The following is a 19,928-nucleotide window of genomic DNA, read 5'->3' as shown; positions in this document are numbered from 1 at the left end:
AGTATGGGCAATTAACACAGGACCTGACAGGCTGCCGTCGGACTGGTATCCAATATCGAAGATGACAGCTGCAGAGAACATAGACAAGGGTAATCGGTCTACGGAGTGAGTGGAACACATTTACCGCGGGGTCGGGCACCACTGGGTTTGAGTCTTACGGCGCTGCTCATTTACAGCTTTTGGCTCTGGTTTACTTCCCGGTTACCGGGTTCACGACAATCAATGGGGGTGGATATGTGGTGGACTCGGATCGGAAAGTAAGTGCTGCTGTGTACTTGGCTTGTGGGTGGGCCTTCCTGTCGAATCGGCCTTGGACGTCCCTAGAAGGACTCCCGATTCGTATGACATTTTCGGTGGAGGAAAAATGACGAGGTGGAAAGCTAGTTCACATGTACAATACTGGGCTTCTGGTATCTCAAAACACAGTCAGCATGATGCATGTGGTAAAACAAGCAATGTGCTATACAACTTTCCCATACTTCAAGCGTCACTCTCTCCTCTCAAGAACGCTTTGACTTTATCACCCCAAATGACCTGACGCTTGTAGATAGTCATTGCTGGTACACTGCCCAGGCCTAACCCGTCGATAGCTTCCGCAAGAACCTGTCCACTTCCTTCGTCCCTCAATTCACGGAGGGGATACTGGTAGGTCTTGTTCTTGTTAGCCAATCCAGCCCGCTCAGCCAGCAAAACTTACCTTGAACGCAAAAACCAATGCTCCGGTCTTTGGTAAACGGTGCAACGTCTGCCTCTCACACCTTACCACCGACTTGTTCAAATCAATATCCTCTTCATCCCCCACCTCTTGCTTTCTTTTCATCTCCTCTTCGCTCATATGATTACCCTTCAAGCAGAACAACTCGCCATTCGTACTGATGCTCCAATTACTCCGCTTGACAATCTTGCCCACCGGTAGATTGGCAAAGAAGCGATCCATACTCTTCTCGAGCTTTGCAGCGTAACCGGGGACGGGAGCATGGATGTCAGCAAGGAGTTGGCCAAGTTTTGAGCGTGTGTTGAAGCCGCTTGGAAAGCAGTTTACGAAGGCTGTTAATACGTATTTCGTTGGAGTAGTAGGTGCAGATGTAGAAGGAGAAGGAGTGAGTAACAGGAATTCCGTGTCGATGTTCGCACCTAGAATTTCCAGTGCTTCTTCTCCGTTGGTCATGTGTAATGGGACGAGGGTATCTGTGACGTGGTTCCGCAGATGCTTGCCTGATTCTGTGATGCGGTATAGACTTGGGAAGCGTTGGGGTAGGTAAGTTCCTATGAGCCATTTGTAGAGCTCTTGGACTGCGGGGACGGCTTCTGGGTTGCATGCGAGGACTTCGTGACGTTCTTCTTGGAGAAGTTGTGTTCGTATTTGCAAACGCGTACGGTACGTGTTATCCATTGCTAGGAGGTCATTAAGGGTGGTGTTCTCGAGAGCTGTGGTAGCCTCTTCGTCAGTGCATGTCACAGTGTTCAGAAGCCATGGTGGAGACGCTACCCATAGTCATGTGGAACTTGGGTTTGAACGGACGAAGTTTGAGAGGCGCTTCTGTTTCAAGGTTGAAGTTTGGTAGGGGAGTGATGGCGTTGTATATAGCTTCTGGATCCACGAGCTCGAGTTTCTTGTTGCTTAGTGATGTCGTTGGCACTAGCGGAGATCGCTGGTTTAAGGGCTGGCGTCAGTGTCTCTCCGAGAAAATGGAATACCGGGGACTTCATACACTGACTGCCTTTTGTAGTCGATCTCGCTGAAAGAATGCCACAACAAGTACCCCAACCAGCAAGAGCAACCATGCTAGCGGCTTATCAACGAGACTGAGTTGATCCATGTTTGTATTCGATTGTCTTTCAAGACGTCTCTAGCAGATAGTCTGGATATGTTCGATACTTAAAGCGCATGCCAAGCGTACCGGGCGTCGTCATGACATCGGGGAAAAGATGGAATCGTAAACTAAGAGACGCTGTAAACGCGGTGACTCTGCTATCAGGTGTGCTGAAGTAAATGGGATTTGATTGCCTATCAGAGCTAACCCCGCATTCGGGCGGTTACGCTAAGGATGTTGTACTAGGGACAGGGCGTGTCCAAGTCATGCATTCGTCAACCTTCACTCAAGACTGGTGCGATACTAGGTGTCAATGCGAACCGATGAACCGTTACAAGAATATGAACATGCTTGATTTCATGTTAGAGTGCCCTTCGAAACTGAGAAACCCCTTCAGTCCTTGCTTACGTGCCTTTCAGCTGGATTCCTCTACATGCAGTTGCTTTGGCACAGGCTTGTAGTTATGGCGGTCTTATCGGATTGCAAACCGTTACGGGGCCATGGGCGGCGACGCATGGCGAACGGATAGCATTCCTTTCGCCTCAATGAAGCAGCTATGGTCTTCACAATAGTCTTGCTAGACGTCTGCCTTGTCGGATCTACGCCTTGGTGTCTTCGGCCTCAGGGTGACCCACAGGCACCAGCTTGCCCACAACCAAATACTTTTCCTCGAATCTCTCCTCCCATCCCCTCAGCGCATCCATCTGCTCGGCGTCCAGACCCTCGAGAGTGTCTAGCGGTCCATCCAAATCCTTGGTCAGCATGTCCTCGTCGAAACTACCACAGGCCAGGCCCCTTGAGGCATCCCGGCCAGCGAAGTTTGCGTAAGGGCCACCGGGTCCGTAGAAGTTGCGACCGGATGTAACGTCAAATACACGGCCACGGACGGCGAGGTAGACGGGCATGTTGTTCAAGCCATTGTAGGGGAAGAGCGAGGGCGGCGTGAAGGTGCGGAAGACGGTTGGCGGCGGGGCGCGCGGGAGGGTTTGCGGAGCGGCTGGCTTGAGGCGGAGATAGACGAGCAGGCCGAGGAGAGAGAACAGAATGATGTTTATTGGGGTGAAGACGGAGGCGCTGTAGGGCTGTGAGCTGGGTGTTGGTTGGGAGCGGAGCTGGTTGCTTACGCGTGGGTTGCCGCTGGCTCCGGCAGAGGTGATGGGAGTGCTATTGCGGTTAGCGTGACGTAATTCCAGAGCGTGGCGCGTGTAGAAACTAACCATCCGACATGGCTGCGGGTGGTGTGCTACAGATGTGCCAGAGAGGTGACAGTGAACGGTGGTGGCGTGGTGGTGGGTAGGCCTTGAAGCTTTGAACGGCGCGGGGAGCTCAATCGACATGACAGCCGATGATGCAACCCCAAAGACTCCCTCAGCACTAACCAGCCATCCATGCCACACTATCACGGACTTCCGCCGGCTTGACATGCAAGGGCCGAATCCAGACATACGTACAGACAATCGAATCGCATCCGGCCTGCCATCTGCCCGTCAAAGGGGCGCCGTCACAGCTGAGATGCAGTGCGATGCATGTGAGACATAGCCACCGGCTTGCACAACCACAGCTCCAGCTCTCTCACCGGAGAGCCGCCATGGTAATCTTAGATAGTTCGACTCCACTTGCACCGTGACTTCACAACCGCAAGCACGCGCCCATCTGCGCGCAGACGTTGAGCATCGCGCCGCTCCACCCAGCCCATCCCTGCCGCGCCGCCTCTGAAACAGGGCCCTTTCCAGCCCTGAAACGCGCGACAGCGATTCATTTCCGCCGCCTTGGGACGCGCTGATTCGCCCACGCCGCCTCTTGCGCCTCGGCCCTATCCCGTCCAAACATTGTGTCGCAAAGCAATTCGCTGCTGTCGAACCGCTGTGTGAAGACAAAGACTTGCGGCACCGGTGCGTTATCGTGCCGCTGGCGCTTTGGTCGAGGCGCAGTTCGCTCTTGTTTGTGGGGTGTTCTCCTAGATGGTGTGAGCCGGCACTGATACAACTCTACGTCGACTTGGTCGCCCTCGCTCATTTACCAAAATTACGCCCTCGGTGCTGCTGCAGGGGACGAAGGATTCACGGCTTGAAGCTTACGTGCTGTTCCTTTGTTTAATCTGGCATCAACCACAACAACAACAACGCAAACAGTCAACACCAAACTTCACATCTCTCCCTTTACGCATAATCGCACCCGGTACGTACTCATATTCCTTATCTTATCACCGGCTCTTTTGGACTTGGTACTTGCGCCCTCGACGTTGCCCATTAATTTATGCGCTGGCCATGCGATCCTATCCTGGAATGAAGACGCAATGGCAGGTTGCATAGAAAGAGCTGCTGTCCGATGCAGTAAAGGCATCTGGTGGTGGCCCTCCGCATCTCTGATCGACGGTCCATGTCTCTCGCCTATCGCCCGCACCGACAACTATCTCCACCAGATCTAGAACCAGGCCAAGTCTCGCGATGTCGATGGGTTTCAAAAAGCATCCAACAATCATGCAATCAGTGCAATGGCTCCCAAGATTGCTGCGAAAAGGAGAGGCTTTCTGAAATAAGTAGCTCGGGGCCGCTGAGAATATCGCCTTTCACACCTCGTCATGCTTATGTATACTTGCACCAATATCGAGTCGGGCTAATATTCGTTTCATGCAGATTCGCCCATAATGTGGAAACGATTACAGGGCGCCGTCCGAGATAGGGAGAGGCATGCGCAAATAGGAAACCCCGTACTTCTTGAAACCACCTATGACGAGGATCAACTGAAGCGCAATCCCAAAGTGACCGACCTGCAAAATGGCAGTCACCACAATTATGCGCTCCCTCAACTCTCGCAGTAAGTATCGCAATTTCGTTTGCTCACTCACCGCTGATTGTCTCGCAGTTTATTGTCTCCCCAGGAACCTCCCAACTACAGAGCCTCAGAAGTACCCACGGCCTCCTCCATCTACTCGCAAGACACCCTCTGCTACGATAACGATAACCCCACCCGCAGATCGCCATCTGCATACGAAGACATATCGCCTCCCAGCTCTCCGGAACCGGAACAGTACTCCTCTTTCAACCTACCTCGAAGATTCCGCTCGATGCGTGACGTGTCACCCATGGACGACGATCGCAGAAAACTCGAAGACGATTCCCGCGCGGGCAGCCAGATTCCCGTCCTACGCAGAGCGCCGTCTGTCCTTCGAAATGGCGACGCTCCACCAGCACCTAAGCAGAAGTTCTGGGAGGGCAAGCTTGCGCCAAATGCGAAAGTGAAGTGGGATGAGTATTCAGGCGAGCCTAATAGTGCAGGGAAGGCCGCCTCAGTCGATCCAGGCTCTTATGCGAAAGGTGTGCCGTCATCAGACCCTAGACCCATGGGGTATCAGGTTTCAGTCAGTGGTCCTGAGAAAAAGAACACAAGTTTTGGGGAGCGCGTTGGCCGCTTCGGGTCGAAGCGCTCACCACCGCCCGTGGAGCCGTGGAGCCGAGCGACGGGACGATCAGAAATCGCACCTCCGCTCAAATACCAGCCTACAGACAAACCACTTCAAATACCACGCAAGACGATTTCACCAAGCACGGACCAAGCGAGGTCAAACGCGCTTGCAGCTGCCATTGATTCTGCACCCAAGCTGCCTGATACTCAAACTGTAACAACCGAAATGGCGCCCAAGGATCCGCGCGATAACGATATGCGTTACAACGATGGCATTAAACCCATTGTCCCGCTCAAAGTAGGAAAAAACACGCCTCTTCGAAGCGGTCACATCTCTCCAACCTCACCCACAGCAGGTCTCGGTATAAGCACATCGTACCCTAGCCCCATCACACCAACCAGCCGCACCCAATTGAACCAGTCCCCGGCCACCGTAACGCCAGTAGAACAGACGCTGTACCCCACCTTGCGGACTGCGACGCCGCCATACAACAAGGAGACATCGGAGAAGGACAAGCCCATCAGCCGGTTTTCGTGGACTACCTACAACAGTGCGGGGACATACCAACACTCACCACCACCTTCACCACCCAACGGGCTATCGTCCTCGCAAAGACAGCGTGTTGCAACCGAGCCCATATCGGCCGCTTCCTCGATCCTAAACCGTCGCCGCCCCGTACCCCCCTTAGACAGGGAACCCGCACCCATGGCCAAAGTCTACACCCCCAGCCCGAGATCCCCTTACGCCTCCTCTACTTTCTCCAACTCATCACAAAAATCACAAAAGGCGCTTCCGCTACCTCCTTCCCAACTCAGTGCCATCGACCACATTGCCTATCTGGAATCGCAGCAAGAAGATCTACGAATTCGTCGCAACAATGTGTATCGTTTGCTTAAAGACTTGAACAATGCTGCGCCGCCTAATCCGCTGCTTACCGACTTCAAGAAGGCTAGGGTCGCGGAAGAGAGGAAGAAGGCGTTTCAAGAGGAGTTGGATGAGATTCGCAGAGAAGAGCATGATGTTGGGCTCAAGTTGCATCGCGCGTGGAAGAAGAGGGAGAGGGATGATCCGAACTCGAATGGGAGCGCATTGTGGGTGAGGAGAGTCACTAGCTAGATGCAGTTGACTCGGTGGCATGGAGTTGGTGTACGATGTGGTGGATTTCTCTTCTTTTTCTGGCATTTGCAGTTCACACAGCGTACTTGGCGTTGCTTTCCAAGTCGCATATTCTCTGGCTCGAAGCCTTGTGGTTATCCAAGCGGATACATTTTCTTTCGAATTACCAAGACCTTAGTTATCATACCCCGAATTTCATAAACGTTCTATTTTGATTTGCAAACTAGTCGACCTCAGGCACGGGCAGTCCATTGACTATCATCATTCCCTCTCTTCCCAACATCTTCATTGCTTTTACCGCTTCGTCATGTCGTAATTGCTTCGTCTCTTCATCCGTTACCAACACGAAATCGTATTTGAGCAATTTCGATCCTTCTTTGACGTCATACTCCTTGGCCTGTTCAGCTGTCACGGTATCTAAGCTGACAATGAGAGATTCTTTGACACCAAAGACGGCGTCGGAGGTCTCGTAGTCGGAACCACGGACATACAATGCCCTAGACATGGCGTCAGTAAGCTACACAAACGAAGAGGTCTAAAGAGGAGACTCACGTAACCAAGTTATCGAAACCCTCCTTCTCAAACATGAAATGCATATGGCTCGGCCTCCAGCAATGCCTACCCAATTTTTCGAGCAACTTGCCAACAGGCCCGTCATTGGGAATTGGATACGGTACGGGTACGATACCCTTGAACCAGAACACACCATCCTTGTCACTCCTTATAACCGCACGGCCATCTGCTTTGTCACCCCTGTTCTCATACTGCACGTCGTATTTGCCATGGGAGTCTGTTTCCCACACGTCGATCTTGACGTCTGATACGGGCTCGCCGTGCGTAGTTTTGACCGTGCAGAGGACGAGCAGGGACTCGCCGTCGGGATCGGCAGAGATGGAGGTGCCGTTGGAGTCGGAGGGTGCGTCGTGCGTGTGGAACGGACCGAGGACTGTGCCTTCGGTGGAGGAGGCCGGTTTGGGATGGTCTATAGAGTCTACGAGGAGAGAGAGACCGACTATGTCTGAAAGAAGGATGAATTCCTACGATATATTACTACAGCTCAGGTGTCTTGGTCTTATACCACGAGAACCAGATGGAAACTTACCTGTCGCACGTCTGTGCATATCTGTCCTACCTGCGTAAGAAACTGTATGCCTGCCATCCACTCATCGAAGCTCAGCCGCGTCTCGCGTGCGAAGTCGTGTAGATGCGACACCAAACGCTCCATGACGTACTTGAGGCGCGGGTCTGCGCATTGCGAGTTTATTCGGTGCACATTCTCGGTGATGTTCTCGATTGTGAGATCTTTGAGGACAGGAACCGTGGAGGCGTCTGCGCCCTTGCTAGATGCCATGGTGCCGTGTGATGAGACGTTGTAGAGGGTTTGAAGTCGAGATTGGGCAAGCTTGAGACGAAAGGAGTTACGGTCGTGAAAACAAGCACACAAAGATAAAGATCACTTCAGGACACGCAAAGGACACCACAAAGCTTGCGAGGCTACTCGAAGAAGGGAAGTGCACTTGAAGCTAGCTGCGGCACTGACGAACGAAAGTAACCGCGAAGCTTGACACGAAAGCCGCCGAATCGGGCCCCATCTCAAAAGACGTCCGCTGACGATAGCGCAAAGCTCATAGGTCGCGCAACTGCGAAGAACAGGGTTGCAGGCGCCGGCAAAGAGTTCAAGAGGTGGAGGTGATGATGTCGGAGGGGCTCTCGGTACCTGGATGCGGGGCGGGGCAGCAGCTTACCAAGAGCTTACAAGCAGTGGCACTACCGGCCAAATATTCCTAAGGATCCTTTGCCATGTAAATGCTCGATACATCCACAATTGCGTCCGCCAACTTGGTTTTCTTCGGTCACTAATGTGCTCTCGATCACTGAGCATTTTGCTTGTTGATTCACTGTAAACCAGTCGGAAGGGCCACATTGACGCGATTATATATCGACGGAAGCCCACCACAGTTACGCCATTACAATTCCGGCTTCTTCATACAACAACGGCTACTAGCTGCACTTGTGTGCCACTCAACCTATGCCCCGAAGTCCATCGACAGCTGGTTTTCGAATAGGCATCATGTGCACAGCTTGCAGCGACAGAGGACTCTTCTCGATACCGGAACACGGCACCGAGATTCGTCGATCTGTACGATTGCTTCGCAATTAGCCTAAAGGATTTGTGTCGCTCAAGCTGCAGGAACAACATAGTTCATACACGTGCATATGCTAAGAACGAGTTGGATCAATTTCTTCCATATTGCTGTAAAGCGGGTCGTGACAGTAACCTATGCGCCGTGATTGTTCCCACTCATCAACCCAAACGCCGGCTGCGTACATCAATCCATGATAAGACCAGGAAAGAGAATATGACTGATGAAAGTAAAGGGTAGTCCCTATTCGACTGTATTCTCACAGTAGACAGAGGAAAGTGAAAGCTGTTGAACAGCTCCATGTAAGGTTAGGCGTTGTTCTTAGGGTTCTCTGGTGAAGCCTTCCACTGTTAAGTGTTAGCAGAGTTACTCATCATCACATGGAGACGACGTACCTTCTTGCCAAGCTCTTGCTGTTGCTCTTTTAAAGAGAGATCCTTGTACTCATCGCGGTGGGCCTTGACTGTTATCGTTCGTTAGCGGATCCGTCGTCCCACGAGGTGTTGTTACTGCGCCTGGGGTAACGCGTCCGAATAACGCGTCGAAACGCGTCAAATGATGCAGACTTACAGTATGCTTGCATCCTGATCATGGCATTCCTTGCGTTGCCCTTCTTAGCGATGCGACCGCCCTTAGGAGCACCCTTCTTGACACCCGCGGTGCTGGCTGCCTTCGGTGTCGCAGTCTTGGTAGTGGTAGCAGCCATGATGGATAGCAGACACTGGTCGAAGGTGGTATTAGTTTGTGAGCGGAGAAATTTGGTGGAAGTAAGTGGCAGAGGTAGAGCTGTCGTTGTGGTGTTAATGGGAGGTGAGCGTGTACTGTAGGTTTATTGACGAAGGCGCGACCCAAACCGCGCTAAGCTACACTTGGCTTACTACCCTACTTTATGTATTCGATAGCCTGCCTGGGTATTTGCGCGACATTAGAAACATAGTCTTGCGTGATTGGCGCAGCTGTTCACTTGAAACATGTAGCAATATGCGCCCCCAACTCCCTTTCAGATGCAAGGTATGCGGCATGGAACGCATGGTTGTGTCTCCGGAAAGAGACATTGCCATTGCGCGAATCATGAGCTGACATGAGCGAAATTGTCGCCTTTGTAGTCTCACTTTCGTTCGAAGTCAACCGCTCGCAAGACTATGCGGATCCTCGTGTAATTACGACGCATTTCAATCTTGTGCAACAAAGCCGCAATGGCTTCCTCGGTGCTTGAATACGTTGCACTATGGTCGATCTCCTGAGAAGTCTACCACTCTGCAGAGAGACTTCCCAATCAGGGTCCTGGCATCTGAGATACCGAAAGCCATGTCGAATCACCTGTATCCGAAGCATGCACAGAGGTCCAACTCTTGGTCACAGCGTGACAGCATTCCGCCGAACGAGATTCAACTGTAGGGTTGTCTCCAAATACACTCTCAAGAAGTATCTGCCGTCTTCTCCTCCGTTATACGACGGTGCCGAGCATCCTGAGGGTCGGTGCCCCCTGTGATCAGAACCGGCCGTTCGATGCCTCGAGAGGCAATACTGAACTTCCGACGGTGGCCACTCGGGCGCTCTGTGAGGCTAGGAGCGCGTGGTCTCGCCTTTCCGCGAGCGCGACCGCCGATGACTGGTATCTCGTATGCGCCAGCGCGACAGCAGTATAGGATAAGGTCGTAGACGAGCAGCGCTGCCCATGGGCCGATGGCTACGAGGCCGAGGAAAAGCTATTCTGCGTTAGAAGATCGCTTTCTATCGATAGAGTCGAGCACTACTCACAAATATGCGCGTGATCCAGGTTTCGACCACAGCCAAGTTCGCAGGTAGAATAGAAAGGAATCCCATGGCGGGGCGTAGCGGAGACTGTACCCGGACGGAACGAAGATAGAGATAAAGGGGCGTCAACTGGAGGTGCAGAGGTACGAAGAGGCACAGAGTTGTCTCAATTAACTGATGACACTTAGTCGTCGAGAACACGGAATGCGGTTGACGAAGATGTGTGATGTTCAAGTTTAGTGGAGAGATTGGCCGCCATGAAGCCGCCTCCAGCGGCCGCCGCGAAGTGGATCGCTGTGGGCCGTGGCTGAAGCTTTCCCCGGCACATCACCGACCAGACCCCCTCAACACCAACCACTAAACATCAGATGCAGCTGACATCTCAGCCCTATATGTGAGGCTGTACAATGGTTGTTCCATTGATTGGATGCCGATTTGGCGTTGATTTTGCGAGGCCAATAAGACATGACAGCCATACTGACACCCCTCCATGGAGACACCCCCAAGCACCTCCGTTGTTATACAACTCTCTATTCACACACACACACATTCTAACGCACTGGATTGCACCCATCTCTAGAAAACCGCTGGCATCACTAGTCCTCTGACGTATCGGACGCTGACCAGCAGGCTCTCCAAAGACGGGTGCTTGGCCCTGCCCGCGTGCCCACGGTTGCCTGGCCCTACCCACCCCAACTTCTGAGCCTTGTCAGACCTACCCAAATAATTTCTCTATTGAGTCGAAGGCTTTGAAATTTTGGCACACCCTCCAAACGCACTCTGACACCTCGCACAAAGTCTCGGTCGCTTACATCGACAGCTTGAGTTGATTGCGACGCCTCACCAGCAGCCTCGCTGCCACACCCGGAGGCCTCACATTAACCATCAAGCCGCAGAGCATTCCTCAGGCCAGCGCAGGTCTCCCGGCTCGCTTCTTTGTGCACTCCCGTTCGCATTCAACATGGATGGACTCGCCTTCTTAGACGAGTACACGGAGCGAGGCCAGAGTAATGCAACGCTGAAGATAGTCCTTCCCAGCGGAGAGGTCCGTCAGATCTCAGATCGCATCTGCCCGTTCAAGTTCTTGGACAGATGTCAGTAACGTTCCTGTACGGCTTCATGTCAACATGTACTGACTTCGTACGCCCACATATTAGGTCCGCTCCTGTACCACGCATTTGAGTACGGTTTCCAGAGCCGCCTACAAGCGAGTATTGAGGCCCTATCCGAGTATGCCGTCGTCTCGCTTCTTCGGTTCTGCTACACCGGTAGCTATATTCCGCCTCGAGCAGAGTATGATCCAGTGTCGTTTCTTCCCCATGCCGAGACGTATAAGATCGCCGAGGATTTCGATGTTCCTGAACTGCAACTCCTCGCGCACGGCAATTTCTCATGCCAGCTCGAGTTCGCCTGCTGTGTACCCGCGGCTCCCCATGACTTGGTCGAGACTATTCGTTTTGTATATCGTCACTATGCCAGTCAGCAGGCTCGTCGACAGCACGACCTCGTCCCTTCATTGCTCAACTACTGCATCTCAAACTTCCTCTACCACAAGCTAGGGGAGGATGCCGAGTTTCTCAAGATTGCTGCTGAAATCCCGGACTTCCGCCAGGACCTATGCCGCACGAACATGGGACGCAATTTCCAAGATGAGTGTAAGATACTATGAGCACAGTCAAATCCTACGCTGACTATCGTAGGCGCGTTCGACATTGTACGGTTATGTCTCGATACCCTCCAGGTTCAACCTTGTGTTCGCCCGACTGTCCTTGCGTCAAGAGACCTCCCAGATGAGATGATTTGCGACACTCTTCCGGATACGTCTAGTCCATTGCGCTACCCACCTGGCGAGAATTTGGAAGCTGTAGAGTACAGGGCGCATGAAGAGACCGATCAGGACAACATGGTCGATTCCGGAATCCTTACATTTGTTCGTCGCCCCAAGGTTGCACAGCCAGCTACGATCCTAGAGTCCGACGAGGAGTGTGTTGAAGACGATCAGGGATTCACCTTGGTGTCCCGACCCAAACTTCAGAGCCTGACTGCGTTCGACGAACCGATGTCTAGCCCTGAGTTGACTTCTCCTCCGGCCGTCGACATACTAGCCGCCACTGGCACCGACTACTCCAGCGACGACGAACCGATGTCTAGCCCCGAGTTGATCTCCACTCCTGTAGTTGACATACTAGCCGCTACCGGGACCGACTACTCTAGCGATGAAGAGTGGACGCAGATCTGAGAGTGCCAGTACATTCCATGGCCAGAGAGTGCTCTGGTCTTGGGCATACGGCGTTATTGATGGGATATAGATGTCTCACGAAATTATGGATTTTGAATCTGTTTTGGCATGGTTTATTAAGTTGGGTTTAAATTGTTTAGGAAGGGGCGTTTCAAGTGATCGGAATCACACAAGGGAAAACTCGCATAGGCGCAAGAGTCTGCTTTTGAGAACTCATCAAATACATCGTTTTGCATCCAACCATTCAGAAAGCACGTACTAGAATATAGCAGTACTAGCTATTCCATTCTATTCAATGCCGTTAAGTTTTGTCTCTGAGTCCCCAGTCCTCACCATGCCCCAGGGATCGTAGCGTAATTCCCTCTATCCTCCGACACCACTGCCTGAGAAGCCCGTTGCGGCCTGGCCTCCCATCTCGAATACGGCATCACCTCTGACATCGCATTCCGCTGTACAGCTCTTCCTTGCGCGTTGTGATGTTTCCTCGGCGTATCGATGTCGATGCCGGAGAATTTTCCACTGCTCGAGGTAAACTCTGGTCGTTGTGCCTGACCATGCTTCGCATCCTGGCGCTGTATTTTCTTCTGTCTGTTTTTGGTTGTGAGACGCACTGTGGGGAAGCACAAGCGCTGAACAGTTTCGATCGCATTCTTATCAACAAGGTCCGGATCCCATTGCCGAAGTATGCCCAAGACGTCGATGACGAAGCTTTGGCAGTTGGTAGTGGCCACTTTGTAACTGAAATCTCGTAGAACTCTCTCTTTTGCTGCTTCGTTCTTTCTGAACGAGGATTCTGCGCCATCGATTATCGTGGCGTCTGATCCCCTGTCCATCAAATCACCGATTTTGACAAAACTCTTCCTGTTGCATTCGAAGGCGTTCTGGTGCGAAGCGCTTCTTGAGAAGGTTTGGTCAAGAAGTAAGGCGCCGCGGTTTGGTCGCTCGTTTATGTAGTTTACTTCCCATGTTGTACCAGTCAGCTGGTTCGTGCCGTCGTCAAGGAAGAGTCTCCAGTGTGCGGTGTTGGAGCCTGGGTTTGCGCTGATGAGGTAAAGTTGGCAGATTTTAGAAGAGTAGCGTGGGACACTGCTGGATGAGCTTGATTCGATGCTCTTGCTGGCTGAAGAACCCATTTCTTTGATAGGGTGGAGTTGCTCTTGTCTTGACGTAGTGTCGGTCTGTGATAAGAGGATGGAAGAGTTGGAAGCCTTTGGAGAAGGGGAAGAGAGATTGCAGAGTATTTATGTGAGGCCAACAATGAGTCAAGGGCAGGAATTTGGCATGTTGTTATCTCGGAACGATCTATTGGGCACGTGGCGGGTCCTTAAATCTGGCTTGCATTCCTATAGGTAGCGTGTTAACGATCATAGTTCCACTATGGAACCAGTAAAAGCGAGTGACCATGACCAAGCTCTTGTGCTGACAAGACTTCTCTTTTCGAGAGGACCTGATTGGATGAATATATATGCATTTCGGAAGTTGTGAGTCGCTCGTCTACGTCGCGTCACCGCAGTACCGTGGGACGAAAAGGAGGAACCGCAATATCGCATCGCACTCAGATGTGAGTCAGAAGAATGACCATGATCAAGGTGTCAAGGTTACTACACTGTCCTGCAAATGGCGTGCATCTGATTATGGATGACAGGACTCATCATGGCTTCATAGAGATCTGGAGCGGACAGGGCAGATTTCGGGTACGTTGATTCATGTTTGCCGCGGCTAGTCTGCGAACAGAGCCGCCCATAGAGTACATGAAAAGCCAGTATATTATACTTGCGATGTTCCTCATTTGTGAGAGTATCTTTTCGTCTGGGTCGTCGATGTTGCGGAAGTTGTGAGTGGCTCGTTTCGCTCTGCGTCATCGCAGTACCATGGGGTGAAGTGCATGTCAACCAGAATATGGCATCGCACACAGGACAAGCCATAGCCACAAATAATCAGATATAGAAGTCCATATGTACGGAAGAGACTTTTTTGTTGTTACAGGAAAATTAGGCCACCTTGTGCATTTGAGACGGCAATGAGGAATCCAGCATAAAGGAAACCGCCCTCTCGTAATTGCCAGTGGACCGGCAAGGGATCGCGTCAGAAACAGCAATTACATAGAACATCCAAATGAAACCGGGAAGCAGGAAACGCATAATCAATCTCGTGGGTTCATGCCGCACACTCAATCCTCCGTTCGTCTTTCGGCTCCTTCATTGCATAATCCATATCCGTGGGCATGATGGTCTCGGAGGTTCGTGTGCCAGGAGATGAGTAGTCTCCATGAATATTGACGCTCACTTGATCGATATCAGCAAGTGCTTCGAACCAAACACGCGATGGACTCAACTTACCTTCCTCGTGCGCCTAGTAGCGGCGGGGTGGGTAATCAGCCGCTGCACCCTCGTAAGGTGGACGGCCTCCGGGGCTACGGGGACGAGCACCACGTGGGGACGGTGGTCGTCCGCCTTCGTAAGGGCGTCCATGACCGTTCATGTATGGGTCATCGTAACCACGGGGAGGAGGTCGGGCCCTAGCATCATAAGGATCGTCAGGGTAACGCGCGCGCGGTGGGCCATACTCATCAGGCATGCGACCACGAGGCGGCGAACGTCCATAACCACCATCACGCCTGTCATAAAACTCGCGGGGAGGTGTGCGTCGGCGATAGTCATCGCGGCGAGGGCTGTAGCCACGAGGGGGACCGCGACGGTCATAGTAGTCGTCGTATGGCGCAGGTGGGTATCCGCCACCGCGACGGCCCATGGGGGAGCGGGATCGGTATCTATCACGGCCCCGGTCATCAGGACCACCAGGGCCTCCGTAAGGAGCGCGAGGCTTGAAAGGTGGAGGTGGGGGAGGATCGGAGACGTCCTGGATACAGGTAACTTCCTGCCCCTTGAACTCACGGCGGTCCAGTTTCTCCACTGCGGTCTTCAGATCGGCGGCCGTCTCATACTCCACGAATCTGCGCGACGGTTTAGTACGTGTGCCTAGCTGCAGTACGTGTCCACTCACCCGGAGCCATCGCGTTCGCGGCCAACTTCGGAGTAGACGACGTCCAATCCAGACTGGCGGGCGAAATCTTTGAGGTCCTATAAGTTCGAAGTTAAGCGAGGCCCAAATCCAGAATGTATAACGGGAAGCAAGCGAGAACAAAGCCATTTCTGGTCCAGGAACGGTGCGCTGGCGCTAACAGGGAACTGAGGAAATCCAATGATCGGGGAGTCTGACCTGCCAGCTGGTCTCCACAGGAAGATTTGCTATTCTCATCCGGTATGGTGTGCGCCTAGGACGCGGGGGAACGCGCTCATGGGGAGTAAAGTTCTCGTTACGGGCACGCGAGCCGCGAGCGAACTGGACGATGAGGCGCTCGCCCATGAAGTCGGTACCATCTTCGAATCAGTTAGAGACGCATGTCCGGATGTGCACAGATATGAGTTACGTACGGAATGCTGCATACAAGTTAGCACGTGTTCAGCCGATCGGCGCGTAGTTGAAGCTTACCAGGGACGACATCACGAGCATCCATTGCGTCCTTGTACTCGATGAAGCCGAATCCATTCATGAGCTTGATCTCAGTGATCTCACCAGTACCGTGCGACGCGAAGTGACCCTCGACATCGGCCTTGGTAGCATTGCGCGGGAGGTTGCCTAGGTAGAGGCGCGTGGACGATACCTCGGTCATGGTAGCGGCTGTTGTGGTAGAGCTTTATCCTAAAGATAACCTAGTCTGGAGAGAATCGTGAGCAAATATCCATGAGCAAGCGGGAAGCCATCGAGGAAGCGCGCATGGTGCCTGCCAGTGACGGGGTGACTCGGTATCATAGACGCGACGCCAGGAAGCCAGTGTCCAGCGGCGTGCGCAACTACAGGAACCAGGAAGACGCGCAAGGAATTTCCAGTGCATGCAATACAGGCGGCTAGTCGTACCTTGGAGATAGAGTCGGGCGCTGGAAGCAGGGTGGCCGTGAAGAACCTGAGAGCTTGAGGACCAGGAAGAAGCCGGGTGAGTGCAGAAGGCGCGTCCTTGAATCTGGGGCACCGGAATTAGTAAGCCCAGTATCGCGACCACGAATTGCAAGTGCAGATGAGGGCCGAGCAGCTATCGATGTAAGAGGCCCCGGCGAGGTTGATGGGTGGACGGTGACGAAGGGTGGAGAAGGAAGTTCGCCCAACGCCTCACTCGCCCTAGCGTTCCAAGCTTCGGGCACGGACATCACGTGTGCCTTGCCTCGAGCCATGGACGGGACCGTACGCCCTTTCAAGCACCCAGTGAAATGTCACTTCTTTCAAACAGATAATTCAATGCTGTTTGCTCACAGGATCATGGGAACGTAGCTGAAGCCCGCCCAGGCTTCGATCGCGCGCAGAACAAGGCGACTGATCACTCCATCGACCCCTACAAACCTCGGAAGGTCACTTGGGCAGCAAGAATACTCGGGCTGACATTGAAATCTGATATGTACACACACGATTCTCCCTAATGTACAGGTCTTCCCATTGCGTGAACGGCAGCTAAGCCATAATCTCTATCTCACCGTCCGTATTAAGTAAGTACGTACTTTGGTCCCTCGCCACCTTGGGGTGTTTGCCAATTGATGTCCTGGTCCGGCACTTTGATATCGCAAGTCTTACAGTGGACGCAGCTGCATACAGTTAGCGGTCTTCTACGTAATCGCGGTATCTAGACCTACTTTTGGGCGTTGATCTGGAACCTAACGCCCAGCTCTTTGCTGTCGTCCTCCACGTACTCGTAGACGCCAGCGGGGCAGAACCGGTTTTCTACACCCTTGTACCTGGGCCATTCTTTCTGGGCATGCGCATCGTAGTCTTTGACCTGGAGATGGCAGGGCTGGTCCTCCTCGTGATTCGTGCCACTTCGGCTGACGCTCGTTAATATGTCGAAGCTGATCTTACCGTCCGGCTTGGGGTATTCTATCTTGGGGCATTCGTCTGCCGTCTTGGTCGCTGCGTGATCGGGCTTGCCATGCTTCAATGTCCATGGTGCCTTGCCTCGAAGAACGTAGGCCTCCAGACCAGAGTACATGATACCTCCGTAAATACCTAGTGGAGTGTGGAAAGACGGGCGCATGTTGCGCACAGTCTTTAGTTCCGACCAAATCGACGACTTGCGCATCTTGTCCTCGTAGTCATACAGAAACACGGTACCGCCGTCTGCATTGGCTTGTAGGGCGTCCCAAGTCGCCTCAGCAGCTAACATACCTGACCTCATTGCGTTGTGCGTGCCCTTGATCTTGGGCAGGTTGAGTAAGCCTGCGGCGTCTCCAAGCAGTGCGCCACCAGGGAAGGCCAGTTTTGGTATGGACTGGAAGCCGCCCTCGATCAGCGTTCTCGCGCCATACGATATACACTTGCCGCCTTCCAGTACGTCCTTGTAGTACGGGTGGTGCTTCATCTTCTGGAACTCGCCATAGGGAGCCAACCAGGGATTCGGGTAGTCGAGCCCAACAACGAGACCAATGCTGACGAGGTTGTCGCCAAAATGATACATCCAGCCACCGCCATAGGTATCCTTCGGCAGCGGGTAGCCCATCGAGTGAACCACCAGTCCAGACTTGAATTTCTCGGGCTGTACCTCCCAGACTTCCTTGATGCCAAGACCGTATGTCTGATGTTGGCTATCTCGCCTCAGATCGTACTTCTTGATGATTTGCTTGGACAAGCTGCCATGGCAACCTTCACCAAGCAACGTGACGCGTGCATGGAACTCCATTCCTCGCTCGAATGAGTCTTTGGCCTTGCCTTCACGCGATATGCCGAGATCGTTGGTGGCTACACCTTGTACGACACCCTCATGGTTGTATAGTACCTCCGACGCAGCGAACCCGGGGTAAACCTCGACACCAACTTCCTCTGCACGCTCGCCCAGCCACTTGACCATCTGGTTCAAGCTTATTATGTAATTGCCGTGGTTGTTCATCTGCGGAGGCTTGGGTAGAGGGATGGCGCTGTTCTTAGTCATGAAGAACATATGATCTTCTTTGGCAGGGGTGATGTCGGCGAAGCGGTTCAGGTTGTCCTCTGACTTCCAGTCAGGCAGTAGCTCGTCGAGGGCAGAGGGTTCTATGACGTTCCCAGACACGATGTGATCGCCCAACTCGCCCGCCTTCTCCAGCACTAGAACCCTGAAGTCTTCATTGCCTGCCGCTGTCGCAAGCTGCTTGAGCTTGATGGCCGCGGACAGACCTGCGGGCCCACCACCCACGATGAGAACGTCGACCTCGTCCGATTCGCGCTCTATCGACTTGGGATCGAATGTGTCGTCTACGGCGGCGAGTCGTGTGCGTGGCGTCGTGGAAAGAGCTCTTCTTTGACCGGCAATCCGTACTGCGGGACGGTACAGGCTGGATACATTTCGTCGCGGTAATGATGCACATGCAAGTGGTCTTGATGCTATGCGTGCGGATCGCGAGGCTGCGAGCAATTGTCGCGTCGCCGATGCGGGGACTGATCTGGCAGCCATGATGGAGGACGTGTTGGAGAGGCAACAAATGTGTTGTATGCGAAAGTAAGCAACTTCGTTGAAATTTTTGCGCTTCCTACGTATCCGACCGGCGGCGCACTACTGAACAGAAGCGACAGAATTGCAGCATTGGACATGTACGCTCTTAGCCAACGCCAAACCTCGACATGACGATATCCAAAAGTTGCAGCCGAGGCTACAAGGCTAAGTGCGGGATTGCAATACCGAGCACCCCATTGGCTCAACCCACCTTCATTCCTTCCCTCCGCACATGTCAAAGTCACCACATCCGAACACCTTCTATGTGCAATTACTCCCATGTCAACATCATTACGCACAGTAGTACGCGTGCTCGTTCCTTCGACAAATGTCTCGACATGATGCCGCGGTGAGGGTATAGCAACATCAGGGTACTCGCGAAGAACAAAGTACTGTCATGCCTACCAAAAAGGCTGAGCTAGCAAAGTGCGAAGACAATTTGGAATCACCACAGAAGCTTGGGGAGCAGCTTCCTGCAGTTTCTCATATTCAAGCAGTCGCTTAGATTTTCCTCCGAGCGCGTCGGCGTGCCTGAAACCGGGAGAGAATCAGGCCCTTGTATGCCTGCAAACCTCAGTCGTACACTAAACTTATGCGTTTAGGAAGGCATCTCTCCGCATAGATCGCCCCTGCCCCGTCTGCAACATGTTCTCAAACTACACACGTTCGACCCCCATCGTGGATCTTCGCCATGACGACGACTCTACCGGCATGGAGCTTGCGTCGCCTCTTTCTTCCGTAATCGTGAGCTCTGCTTCATGCGTTTGATTCGACCGTTTCCAGCCAAGCCACGAACCCGATCCCATGTCAAACTCGATCTACCGCTGTCATGCGAGACGAGGCTTTCGTGCCTGTAAGAGAATTGTGGGGAGGACCGGCGGCCTTTCTTTAAGCCTGGCCTTTTCAAGGCATCCTCCAACGGCGCATGTATGACATGCAC

The 19,928-nt window shown here is 52.9% G+C and overlaps 10 protein-coding genes across 10 annotated transcripts; 2 read left to right on the top strand and 8 right to left on the bottom strand.

Moving 5' to 3' along the window:
- Positions 1–300: 300 nt before the first annotated feature.
- BKA58DRAFT_150230 (uncharacterized protein) lies at positions 301–1,958 on the bottom strand. The gene is made up of 4 exons (XM_046164769.1): positions 1,713–1,958; positions 1,490–1,652; positions 698–1,428; positions 301–651 (listed from the first exon to the last, which is right to left on the bottom strand). Exons 1-4 carry the CDS (start codon positions 1,818–1,820, stop codon positions 481–483), a joined length of 1,173 nt encoding a protein of 390 aa, XP_046026251.1. The 5' UTR covers positions 1,821–1,958; the 3' UTR covers positions 301–480.
- Position 1,959: 1 nt separating this feature from the next.
- BKA58DRAFT_150229 (cytochrome b5-like heme/steroid binding domain-containing protein) lies at positions 1,960–3,305 on the bottom strand. Its single transcript, XM_046164768.1, has 3 exons — positions 3,032–3,305; positions 2,939–2,978; positions 1,960–2,888 (listed from the first exon to the last, which is right to left on the bottom strand). The coding sequence occupies exons 1-3, from the start codon at positions 3,039–3,041 to the stop codon at positions 2,414–2,416; spliced, it is 525 nt and encodes a 174-aa protein (XP_046026250.1). The 5' UTR covers positions 3,042–3,305; the 3' UTR covers positions 1,960–2,413.
- Positions 3,306–4,461: 1,156 nt separating this feature from the next.
- Positions 4,462–6,336, top strand: BKA58DRAFT_410680 (uncharacterized protein; the record flags this gene model as incomplete). The annotated part of the gene is made up of 2 exons (XM_046172239.1): positions 4,462–4,631; positions 4,680–6,336. 2 exons carry the CDS (start codon positions 4,462–4,464, stop codon positions 6,334–6,336), a joined length of 1,827 nt encoding a protein of 608 aa, XP_046026249.1.
- A 208-nt stretch (positions 6,337–6,544) lies between these two features.
- BKA58DRAFT_382428 (Intradiol ring-cleavage dioxygenase) lies at positions 6,545–8,037 on the bottom strand. The gene is made up of 3 exons (XM_046170107.1): positions 7,439–8,037; positions 6,889–7,373; positions 6,545–6,833 (listed from the first exon to the last, which is right to left on the bottom strand). The coding sequence occupies exons 1-3, from the start codon at positions 7,685–7,687 to the stop codon at positions 6,560–6,562; spliced, it is 1,008 nt and encodes a 335-aa protein (XP_046026248.1). The 5' UTR covers positions 7,688–8,037; the 3' UTR covers positions 6,545–6,559.
- A 625-nt stretch (positions 8,038–8,662) lies between these two features.
- BKA58DRAFT_150202 (uncharacterized protein) lies at positions 8,663–9,276 on the bottom strand. Its single transcript, XM_046164767.1, has 3 exons — positions 9,051–9,276; positions 8,876–8,943; positions 8,663–8,827 (listed from the first exon to the last, which is right to left on the bottom strand). The coding sequence occupies exons 1-3, from the start codon at positions 9,184–9,186 to the stop codon at positions 8,789–8,791; spliced, it is 243 nt and encodes an 80-aa protein (XP_046026247.1). The 5' UTR covers positions 9,187–9,276; the 3' UTR covers positions 8,663–8,788.
- A 449-nt stretch (positions 9,277–9,725) lies between these two features.
- BKA58DRAFT_150200 (uncharacterized protein) lies at positions 9,726–10,474 on the bottom strand. Its single transcript, XM_046164766.1, has 2 exons — positions 10,242–10,474; positions 9,726–10,189 (listed from the first exon to the last, which is right to left on the bottom strand). Exons 1-2 carry the CDS (start codon positions 10,305–10,307, stop codon positions 9,899–9,901), a joined length of 357 nt encoding a protein of 118 aa, XP_046026246.1. The 5' UTR covers positions 10,308–10,474; the 3' UTR covers positions 9,726–9,898.
- A 549-nt stretch (positions 10,475–11,023) lies between these two features.
- On the top strand, positions 11,024–12,642 carry BKA58DRAFT_150070 (uncharacterized protein). The gene is made up of 3 exons (XM_046164764.1): positions 11,024–11,332; positions 11,396–11,893; positions 11,939–12,642. The coding sequence occupies exons 1-3, from the start codon at positions 11,200–11,202 to the stop codon at positions 12,475–12,477; spliced, it is 1,170 nt and encodes a 389-aa protein (XP_046026245.1). The 5' UTR covers positions 11,024–11,199; the 3' UTR covers positions 12,478–12,642.
- Positions 12,643–12,806: 164 nt separating this feature from the next.
- BKA58DRAFT_400871 (uncharacterized protein) lies at positions 12,807–13,610 on the bottom strand (the record flags this gene model as incomplete). The annotated part of the gene is made up of 1 exon (XM_046171625.1): positions 12,807–13,610. One exon carries the CDS (start codon positions 13,608–13,610, stop codon positions 12,807–12,809), a length of 804 nt encoding a protein of 267 aa, XP_046026244.1.
- Positions 13,611–14,829: 1,219 nt separating this feature from the next.
- Positions 14,830–16,150, bottom strand: BKA58DRAFT_438766 (uncharacterized protein; the record flags this gene model as incomplete). Its single annotated transcript, XM_046173617.1, has 5 exons — positions 14,830–15,430; positions 15,481–15,557; positions 15,697–15,857; positions 15,912–15,917; positions 15,970–16,150. The coding sequence occupies 5 exons, from the start codon at positions 16,148–16,150 to the stop codon at positions 14,830–14,832; spliced, it is 1,026 nt and encodes a 341-aa protein (XP_046026243.1).
- Positions 16,151–16,886: 736 nt separating this feature from the next.
- BKA58DRAFT_382414 (uncharacterized protein) lies at positions 16,887–19,105 on the bottom strand. The gene is made up of 2 exons (XM_046170106.1): positions 17,160–19,105; positions 16,887–17,111 (listed from the first exon to the last, which is right to left on the bottom strand). Exons 1-2 carry the CDS (start codon positions 18,947–18,949, stop codon positions 17,012–17,014), a joined length of 1,890 nt encoding a protein of 629 aa, XP_046026242.1. The 5' UTR covers positions 18,950–19,105; the 3' UTR covers positions 16,887–17,011.
- Between the last annotated feature and the right edge of the window lie 823 nt (positions 19,106–19,928).

Source organism: Alternaria rosae (assembly GCF_020736505.1).
Source record: "Alternaria rosae strain MPI-PUGE-AT-0040 chromosome Unknown BKA58scaffold_4, whole genome shotgun sequence".
Classification (NCBI taxonomy): Eukaryota; Fungi; Ascomycota; class Dothideomycetes; order Pleosporales; family Pleosporaceae; genus Alternaria; species Alternaria rosae.
The sequence above is the reverse complement of the archived record's forward strand: the minus strand, read 5'-3'. Positions and strand labels throughout refer to the sequence as shown.